Raw genomic sequence first — 11,091 nt, 5'->3', positions numbered from 1 at the left:
AAAAAAACCTCACTTTTATTCTATTTTCCATTATTCTCTCATATATATGATAAAAGCACAGTAAATAAAGGCAATGCTAGGGTGATTGTGTCTGTCTAAAGGTGAATCTACTCTATTCATAAGTGTGATTTACTAGCACTATACTTCATGCACATTTGATAAAACACTTTCATATAAGTAATTTACATTAACCCTATGAAGCTCTGTCATTATCATGAGTGAAAAATACGTTGCTTGCCTGACAGGTATAATGAAATATTTCAGATTCCCATAGACCAGTGCCTCCTGGTGGCCACATTGTTAATGAAAAATAGTACAGTAGTTGGGTGCCTTTTCTACACAATAACCTAATGACATGGAACAAGAAATCTATGGAATCTGGATATTGGATGTAACTGTAATCTTAAGAACGGAGGACACTAGAAAGTGCTAGAAAATATGTCAGACATTCAAATATTAAAATGACAGGGCTGCAATATACATTTGAAACTATGCATCTCAATACACTACAAATACAATAGGAAATACATAGGAAAACTGTTTACTTCCATTTACCAATAAAGATGATATGAGGGGCTGACAATTTTAAACTTACAAACATGCCCCTAGACAAATGAACAAATGAGCCTTCTTAAAATATGATATAAATTGCTCATTGTACATATATATATATATATATATATATATATATATATATATACACACACACACACACACACACATTATATATTATAAAAACACACACACACACACAGTAATTTGTATACCTTAGTGTCTCTCTGTGTGTGTACGTTAGGGAATTTAGAGTGTAAGCTCCGATGGGGCAGGGACTGATGGGAATGAGTTCCCTGTACAGCGCTAATCAATTAGAGGGGCTATATAAATAGTTAGTTTGTTTTGAAGAAAAAATGCATAGTACTTACTAAATGAAGCCAAGTAGACAAGGGAAATGGCAATGAGCAACAGCACTTTGGATGGATTCATGATTCCACGTTAGTTTCTCAGTAAAAGCTCATTCCACTGCACTGGTTATATATACTGTAGTAAACTGAACACTGTCTTGTCAAATAATACTCTCTGCCCATCAAGAAAGCATGGCTTAAATTCTTAGGTAGGAACAAGAGACACTTGACTATGTTTTAACATGTAACACAGCATTGTTAGATTTGTGTTGTGAGAGTGACATCTTACAGGACCATGTCAAAATGTGACTTTGTTGTATAACCAGGAGTCTGCATAATCGCATAATACATTAATGGACCTGAGACATACCACTAACTGATCTGTTATTTACATAAACATATTTCAACCAGACAAGTTCTATTTTAAACGAGTTCCTTTTTTTATTTTTTTTTTTATTTACATCAATCCAAAACAAATAAAAAAAAATTAATTGTTCACCGTTCAGTAACATTCTAGCAAAAACTGCTATTAAAAATTACTATAAAGAAAGTTATTTTCTTACCTTGGAAGGTAAATATTCTTTCCTGAGCTAAACTTAATTTTCTTAAAAATGTCTCTTGAAAAGAACATGCTTAGGTTACACACCAATATTACAGAAAGAATTTGTTAAAAAAATTAATCCGCATTCATTAGAGGCAAAAATAACTCAAAAAGTAGGTAAAATAGTCTATTGAGCACTTAAGTAACAGATAAAATCTGCAATTCCCTCAATCCTTAAGGGCAATGTGGAAATAGTGTAAAAATAAATTATGTAATAGCACTAAAAGAAAAATAAAGGGGTATTTTTGATTAAAGGACAAAAATGCGGCATCTTAGATATATTTTAAGTAGTAAAGCTAGTCACATAGCCATCTGAAATCATATTACCAAGTCAGTGTGGCAAATACGGGGCACCATAGCACGTGTTTATTAGCAGCATATTAAGTAGCTTTCTCAATAAACCAGGGCCGGATTTACCACTAGGCAACCTAGGCAATTGCCTAGGGCCCAGCGGTCCCCAGAGGGCCCTAGGCGGTGACACCAACATTTAAAAATGGGCCGCTACTTATGGGCCAGTGCTATGTGCTTGCCCCCCCTGGGCTAAAGTCTGCCAGCCAGCCCCTGAATAGGGGTATATGTTATGCTAAAAACTATAGTGCTATGGATTTTTTCAGGGAGGGGGCCCCAAACCAGTATCTTGCCTAGGGCCCCATGAGGTCTAAATCTGGCTCTGCCATAAACCAGTGGATACGACTTCTAGGGAATAATGCCTTAATATTGTTTAGTTTTAGAATTTCAACAACATTACTTTTTGATTATATCAGTAGGAGAACATAGCCTAATGACAATGTACAAACGCAATGACCAGCAGTATATTGTGCTCTACGATTAGGTGCCTGCCAAACATCGACAGAAGCCATAACTTCTAGCGTAGTATTTAAACAGGGTTGTACTGAGGCAGCTGTCTTTTGGCAGGGATATACTTTGACTATTTTGCCTAGGGTGGCAAAATGACTTGTCCCGCCAGGGTGTCTGGCTAAATAGCAATGCAGAACGACTCATTTAATAACTGTTCAGGTTGGAGAATAGTTTCTAAATACCATGTCATTTTTCTTCAGTTCATTAGCAAAGATAAGTTAGGAAATCTAGATTTCAAACAAGAACATTTAATCTACTGTGCAAGTGGTATGGTGTTTAAGAACCAGTGAGCACAACCTACGGAGGAAGAATGACCTTTAAAGAAGCCTGTAATAAAGATTGCCACAAACAGTTGAGCAATATGACCCAAGGAAGGACCAAATTTTCAGCAAGAAAAGTGCTAGAACCTTGTATCAAAACAATAGCAACCATTTCAAAAAAGAAAATTTTATTTGTCTGTATGAGCATAGACAATCAGGTACACATACATTTTACTTTCATAATTAAATACTTAATTGTATAATTAGAACAGGTGTGGAAGGGGGAGGGACAAATGGAAGAATGTGGATGGCACATTTGGTTTACTTTTTATGTAAAACTTTGAATTAAATAACTCGCTTGTGAACTTCCTATTATTTTACCTAATACACTATTTACCACAATCATTGTACCAAATTATTTTCAGAAGTACTGCTGCAATACATTACTTGGTGTACTCTGCAGCGCAGTGAGAAGTTACTGTAGTGGCTGAGAACTGTACAGTGTAAGGGTTATTTCTAGAGCCTATGAACTGTTTCAATATACTACCTGGTAAGCAACAAGGCTACAAAATTCAGCCACAACCAATACACCATGTCTGCATTATTATTTGCTGTAGATTCAGTGCATTTCAACTGTGCCTAATGTCTTTTAATAAAGATATGTTTTATACATGATAAAATAAGTTTTTGGAATATGTTAACACTGTTTCAAGTTGCCTCCTAGTCCTACGACTAGCTGTTACTAGCTATGAACTGTAAACATGTGCAGAATAGGAGACTTTAAACCAAGGCATGACAGTGAGTGCTTACAGTGGTCACTTAAGTGAGGTTTTTAACCTGAGGGCAAGATGACTTACAAACAGAAAAGACAGAACACACACGCACAAATAAAAAAAAAGATAAAAGTACTATGCAAGAGTGTTTGTAGTATAAGAGGAGCCTGTATTGTTAAGACTGAATCCTTTGTAATGATGGCTCTGCTCCATGGAAGTATTTTTTTTCCGAACTAAGGCTTGAAGTTTTGGAGGCCAGTGTTAAGTTTTATGTCACTGTAGTGCTTTGACAAGATACAACTTTTCTCCATGTTCACTAGTGAAGATGGGCGCTTTTTTGTAATGTTCCACCAGTTCGTCCATACTCTTAAATCTTCTTTGTCCAATACAATATACTTTGTCCACCAGCTGCACTTTAAAGTGTTTGTTTTTTCCTGATGCCTTTAGAGATATGGAAAAATCACTCGGCTGCAAAACAGAAAAACATATATACATTTACTTATATAATTATTTATAAACATATTCAAGGAAAGGCCAGTTTTGCGTCTAAACAGATCTTTTAAACCGTGCAAAAAAAATCTAGGGTCCCCTACTAATATTCCACTGAAACGGTGCTCGCAAATGTGTTTAGATTTTGCTGTAAGTTAATTGTTAGAGAGTCACTTCTCCATGCAGGACCCCTTTCAGTTGCTTTTGACACCATTGATCACCTTCTTCTGCACACCCTTCACTCCATAGGCATTCGTGACACAGTATTTGCCGGCTTTATTTCTTACATATCCAACCGCTCCTTCAGCCTTTCTACCTCCATCCTCTGCTCACATCATCTGTTGGGGTCCCACAAAACAGTGTTCTCAGCAATCTTTTTTTTCTCACTGTACATTTCATGTTTTGATCAACTAATTTGCTCACTAGGCCTCCTGTACAAGGTATATGCTTGACAACCAAATTTGCCACTCTTTCCCCTGGCCTCTCCCTTTCTCTACTAGCTCATGTGAACAAACAGAGCTTATATTCCTTCTTCCTAGAATCACCATTTCCCTCAAATCCCTCTCACCATCATCTCCTGATCTCGCTGCTTTGGTGTCACCTTTGATTAGTGATCTGCTTTACTCATAACTGTTACTCTCTCTACCAGTCCTGCCACCTGCTCCTTCTAAATATTGCTAGAAAATTCCCTTCCGTTACCCCAGATGAAACCAAAACACATTCATTTTCTCACCTCCTGCCTCAAATACTGCAACCACCTCTATCTGGTATTACCCTCACCCATTTATCAACTCTTCAAATCAGTCCTAAATGCCGCAGCTCTGTGAAGCTCTACACTGGCATCAAACGTCCAGAATCCAATAAAAATGACTCACCATCACCTACAAAGCCCTCAACAACACCTTCAGAAATTTCAAACCTCTTCTTAAAATATTCTCCCTTACATGAATTTATTATGGCCTATCCTAATACCTATGCTACTCACACCCTCACAAGTATCTCAATATTACACTCTGAGTCACACTCACTCTTCTCAGCTGTGCATGTTTCTCACTAGATTGTAAACTCTAAGTGTACTAACGTGCACTTGCATATTCCCACAATAAAGAGGTCATCCTTGGGGTTTCTTGTAAGTAGTTCTAAAGGTCAGCAACTGGTGCTAGTAGTTCCTGGTTGATGCAACAGATAATAAACATTTAGTAGAATAGATATAGCTATCTATATTGCTATCTAATTATCTCTCTACCACAGATCGTCAATGGAAAGTGAGGTTTAAACACAAAGCCTCAGAAGGCACCTCTGCACCATGAATCCCCTCCACATACCTGTATCACAAATTGTGACTGAGGCAAATAAACATTTGGCATTTTCGCACAGAGAAAGGCTACTATAATTTACCATTAACAAATCTCATTGTTAACCACGTTTAATATTTTTGTTCCCCCACACATTGCTAGTAAAGGTTAACTGTAATTTTCACATAATTCTATAATGAGGCAATTATGGTACTAGCGAGCACATGAACGACATAAAGGTGATTTTCGTAATAAAAAAAACAAAAAAAAAAAAAACAGTCCACATATAAGGTCAGTCTGAATGTAGAATGTTTTATATTAAAAAGAAGAAAGCAGTTGTGTGTAATCATTACCATCTACAACTCCAAATTATGGAGTAGCATTCACTCCAGCAAACTGAAGGATTACTTCAGTTTTATTTTGCAGAACAAAAGAATGAGGTATGGGAAAATAAATCAAATATTACTCACTGAAGACTCGCTATCACGAATGAGGAAATCTCCCTCCATTCCTCTTTCATTCAGGGCACATTCTGCTTGATGTCTTGTAACTCCTCCATAGTACCATCCTTTGCCAGCAAAACGTCCTGTGCAAGCAGGACCAGTATAACTTATTTGATGAGCATGAGAATTATTTACGGAAAGACCATCAGTTAAAATTACAACATAGTTTTTGGGAACAAGACCAATCTGCCCACTGGCATTTTTACATTTCCACCATTCTGGGTCATTCTCTGGCTTCTCAATGACCTCCATGATTTCTCCTTTCTCAAAGTTCAGCTCTTCTTCTGTTACAGAACTAAATGGGTATAGGGTCTGAACAACATGGAGAATTTTACAGTTCTGACCATTGCTTATAGATGCTCCTTTTCTCAAACTGAGAAAACTAGGGGAATCTGCTGTTGCTTCATCAACCTCTTCCACTACATAGTTTGATGGAAACCACCCAACCTGTCCACTATGTGCTCCACGCCACCAGCCATCACTACATTTTTCCATAACAATAACTCGTGAACCCTTCACAAGGGAGAGTTCATCATCTCTTTCCGCCACATATGCAAATTTTACATATGCGGGTATGTTTAAGTCATAGATTCGATCAGTGTTGGTACCATTAGAGGAATATTCAGCATCAGTGCTAGGAGTTGGCGAGGCATCTCGAGTGCTAGTCTTCCTTTTTGTCTTACCCAGACCTGTAAAGAGAAAGTAAAATGATTGACGTCTTAATATGCGTATGTGGCACTTGTAGCAAAATTTTATTATGCAACACAAAAAGATAGAGTCCACTGCTCCTTTCTGCAATGTAAAAGCAGTTAATTCACAATTCATAACTACTAAATGAAGGTAAATATGGCCATTTAAGTGGCTGAGACTAGTTGAAGCATTCAAAGTCAATATTAACAAATATGTGTATAGTGCAAGGTGAAGATGAAAGACCTGGAAGGTAGGCTGCTCAGAAAAAAATTGAGATTTATGGCACTGCCGGAGTGGGTAGAGAGCCCTAGTCAGGAACTGTTTCTTGAGGACTGGCCTCTCAAGGAGTTTGGCAGAGAAGCATTCTCTCCTCATTTTGCTGTGAAAAGGAAGCACAGTTTGCCACCTCAGCCAGGAGCCCCTGCTAGCTGTTCTCAGGATGACCCAGCAACATGACCAACACTTTGGCAATCATATATATCATTATCTGTTTTCCCTGAATTTGCGGTGGAGGTCTAGATCGCCAGATCACTATTTACACAAATTTAGAAGAAAGTTCGGTAGATACAGTTGTCTTACACAATGCTGTTCCCGGCCAGGATACGGGTGTCCGCGGATGGCAGGTCCCATTTCTTCTTCACCCCGCAGGAAGAGGCGGATTGGCTTGCAGGTCATCCACCTCTAAGACATCAAGATTCTTGATATATACAGACTCTTGCAGACACAGTATTGGGTTGTCTTCATTTCTTTTCTGTATTCCCATCCTACTCCCTTCCCCACTGGGATGTTTTGTTCTTTGAGCGGATTTAGGTATGCCTTAGTTAAAATAGGTATACTATTAATAGGTTAGGAAATCTAACCCTGATAGTTTATAGGGATTTTGAGGCATCATACATTGAGTCCCATACAGTATCAGACAGACTTAAGTGGATCAGTATAAATGTTTGAACTGTGTGTTTGGAGAAAAGAAGCCTCTGACTATTCTTGCCAGACACAAATCAGTACTTTCAGACTGATATGGGGGTTAGCTATCTTGCATGCTTGGCATGGGATGAGCTGTCCTCAAGAACAATACCGGCTATTGTGGACGATTGCATCGTTTGGAAGTACGTGGGGCCAAAACTGAAAGTATTCTTTAATTATTACAAGGACCTTTACACACAGTGTGCTAGGTATACACCCCGCCCAGCTTGCAGACTATTTAAGGAACATCAGGCTCCACCAGATTGTCACCAGATTCATCTGATTTATTTGATTATCCCATAACCGAGAAGGAGATAGATGTGGCCATTTCCTCATTCCCGAACCACAAGGTCCCAGGCATTGATGGTATCCCAATAGAGGTGAATAAACAATATAGACAATTCTTTGTCCCCAAACTCCTTGAAACGTATTCCTGTTAGAATACAGGTCCCTCCCCCCTCTCTGTCTGAGGCTCATGTCATCCTTATTCTTAAACCTAGTAGGGAAACCATACATTCGAACACATACCGCCCCATCTCCCTGATCACCACGGATGCCAACATCCTTGCAAAAATTATCTCCACCAGTTTCAATAGGGTTATACATGAGGCGTTTCACCCAGACCAGATGGAGTTTATACCTGGCAAGTCCACTCTTACGAATGTTCGGCGTCTGTATACGCACATACAGGGGGCCCAGAAGGTGGAGGAGAGAACAGTGGTAGTGTCTCTTGACACAGCCAAGGCGTTTGACTATTGAATGGGACTACCTGTGGCATGTACTGGCATGTTTTGATGTTGGTGACCGGATTACCAGTTTAGTTAAGCTAGAATCTGTGTTAATGGCTATATGAATTCTCTGTTTGGTCTGCGGACGGGAACTCGCCAGGGATGCCCCTTATGCCTTAATTTATTTGCATTGCAGATAGAACGTTTAGCCTGCCTAATATGCGCCATTAGAGGCCTCAAGATGGGGAAGGTCATGGAGAGCATAGCACTGTAAGCAGTTGATGTGCTGATTTAACTGGAAGATTCCAATAGCTCTGTTACTCACCTTCGGCAGGAGGTCGATGACTTCGTAATTTTTTCAGGCTTCAGAAATAACTGGAGCAAATCCATGTTTTTTCCGCTGGGCTGGTGGATTCTGCCAGACACAGCTTCCGGTCATTCATTGTTGTGGACTGATAAATTCAAATATTTGGGAATCTGGGTGACTGCATTTGCCTCGTAGTGTGTCAAGCTCAATACTGATCCAGTAACTGAATATCTTAAAAATAAGTGTCACTCCTGGAGAAAGCTTCCCCTCACGGTGACCAGAAGGATTAACCTAATAAAAATGATCATCAATCCCAAATATCTTTATCCACTTTAGCACTCCCCTGGGAATTTACCGCTCCAGGTGTTTTGATCAATCATTAGATACTGGATTTTCCTAGTATAGGGTAATAAGAGAGCAGGTGTTCGCTTTGCACACTGTGTAGGTCCAAAAACAATGGAGCTGGCTAGCTTTTCCCAACCTCCAGATCTACTATTTAGCTTCCCAGCTTATTCATCTAGTTCAGTGGTTGAGTGATCCTCCAGGTACTTCTCGGAGACATTTCTTGTGAGCAGACAGACCCCTCCTTGGGACCATTACAGGTTCTCCTTGCAAGTCATAGGCCTCTTAAGGTGGCCCCTATTGTACGACAGGAGTCCACAGTTTGGTGAATTACACATGCCCTTTTGGAGGGTGAGGGGCGGAACCCGGACACCCCCCTGTGGTTTAATATGGAGTTCCAAGAATTGACGGGCACTGTGACGTGGTGCAGAGTGGGGATTCATACTATAGGGCAGATATTTAGAGACAAACATTTACGTGCCTTTGAGCAGTTGAGGACTCAATGCCTAACTCCCAATTTTTCCAGTACTTGCAACTTAGACATGCTGTAGCGGCATAATTTGATGAGGGCCCACCATAGATCCTAGATTCCCCAGTAAAAAAACCTCCTGCATACTGGGGACCATGTTAGACGATAGTGTTGTATGCTTTGTTGTTGCCTGAGGAGTCACCAGAAGGGCTAAGCCACCTTAGAACCAGGTGGGAGTCTGACTTATGTGTTCTATCTGATGAGGACTGAAGTCTTGTGATTGGCGGTACGAGAGATGCCACCTCAAGCCTGTGGTTCCAACAGGTGCAGTTCTATATTCTGCACAGAGTATACTATACCCTAGATCAATTGGACAAGATGGGAAGACAAAGTAGCACGGCCTGCCTTATGTGTGGCACCATTCTGGGCATCTTTTGGCACATGCTTGGTCATGTCCTGTTGTGTACATGTATTGGGAGGTGGTATGGGATTGCAACTCGTCTACACTGGTAGCCGCCCCTGCTTTGCGCTCAGGGATCTGCCTTTTTGGCCTCACATTAGAGGAGAGCTTTAATAAACTTCTGCACAAATACATGTTTACTTTATCATTCTTGGCCAAGGCGATTATTGCCAGGGGTTGGATGGCACCTCAGTCGCACAATGTCCACAACTGGATTGCCCTGGTCAATGATGCCTGGCAGCACGAAAGCTCTATTTAAGGAAGCTGGAAGGCCATGCACAAATTTTATAAGGTATGGCATCACTGGTATAAGTCTCAATTTGTCATTCACCCTCACTAGGATGATGACGACGTGCTGCTGTAATTTGGTCTTCCCCAAGCACCTCTTCTTCGCCCACTACTGGGCGTGTTGGTTCAAAATGCTAGACCTCTATGATACGTTTTCTATTACTGAAGTATTACTGTTGCAATTTATCAAAGGAGTGACTTTACATATGACTAGTGACTCTTCAATTTCTCTCCTGGTTACGTGATCACAAGGATCGCACAGTACCGATATGTAGATATATATTAAGGCCCCTGTTTTAGGTAGGCTGGGGTAGATGGTATGGATTTTATTGTTTTTAACGGATAAATATGTTCTAAAATATGGTGTCACTTATGTTAGCAGGAATTTACTACTTTTATTTGAATGGAATTGTACTTATTTTTAATAATTTTTTAATTATGCCTCTATAGGCTAATTTTATATTGGATTCAATTGAACGCATGGGCTTCATGGAATTTAAAGTGTTTCAAAGGCTATTGTACAATTATTATATAAGTAGCTTAGGGGAAGGGTCTTAAATTTCCTTGATACACTTTGCTTTTGTGTGTATAAATAAAGCACAAGAATTAACCAATTTTAAGCAAGTATAGTTATTGTATCTTCAGAATATGTACATATACACAGTATATCGCATATCACATACACCCAATTCTACTTAGAGCAGCTATCAGAATTTGTTTTTTATTCCAACATAAAAAAGGTCTTACCCAAAGTATCCTTCAAATTTTTTACCAGTGATCCCTTTTTTAAACTGTTTTTCCGCTCCACGTAGTTTGATGGCACATATCCCATCTTGTTGGCTGCATTTCTGACCCGCCACCATGTTTTGGAGTCATCCAACAACCACAGGCGTTCATTTTTCTTAATATCAAGTTCTTGGTCTTGTTGTGCCATATAATCCCACTTGGCAATAACAATGACCTCCTCTGTCATTTTTCATGAGTCAAACTGTCAAAGACGTGAAAACATTAGTTAAATGGTGACTGCACTTACAATGACTTCTGTTTAAAACAAAACATCCTAATGAGGAAACAAATGAGATATTAAAAATCAGTTTTACTTTTACCAACAATTTCATTACCTACACAGAAATACCTGCATAACACTGCCCTGTAAGAATACG

General features: G+C 39.4%; 1 protein-coding gene across 2 annotated transcripts in view; it reads right to left on the bottom strand.

Annotated features, from left to right (window-relative positions):
- Window positions 1–2,792: 2,792 nt before the first annotated feature.
- Window positions 2,793–11,091, bottom strand: part of NCK2 (NCK adaptor protein 2) — a 41,413-nt gene continuing 33,114 nt past the window's right edge. For both annotated transcript variants that reach the window (XM_075200244.1, XM_075200245.1), the window contains exons 2-4: window positions 10,676–10,916; window positions 5,649–6,370; window positions 2,793–3,862 (exon numbers count right to left, since the gene is read on the bottom strand). In XM_075200244.1, the coding sequence (XP_075056345.1) occupies window positions 3,668–3,862; window positions 5,649–6,370; window positions 10,676–10,901 (1,143 nt within the window). In that variant the 5' untranslated portion in view covers window positions 10,902–10,916 and the 3' untranslated portion in view covers window positions 2,793–3,667. The remainder of the gene's footprint in view (window positions 3,863–5,648; window positions 6,371–10,675; window positions 10,917–11,091) is intronic.

Source organism: Mixophyes fleayi, chromosome 2, assembly GCF_038048845.1.
Source record: "Mixophyes fleayi isolate aMixFle1 chromosome 2, aMixFle1.hap1, whole genome shotgun sequence".
Classification (NCBI taxonomy): Eukaryota; Metazoa; Chordata; class Amphibia; order Anura; family Limnodynastidae; genus Mixophyes; species Mixophyes fleayi.
This window is presented reverse-complemented; position numbering and strand designations above follow the sequence as displayed.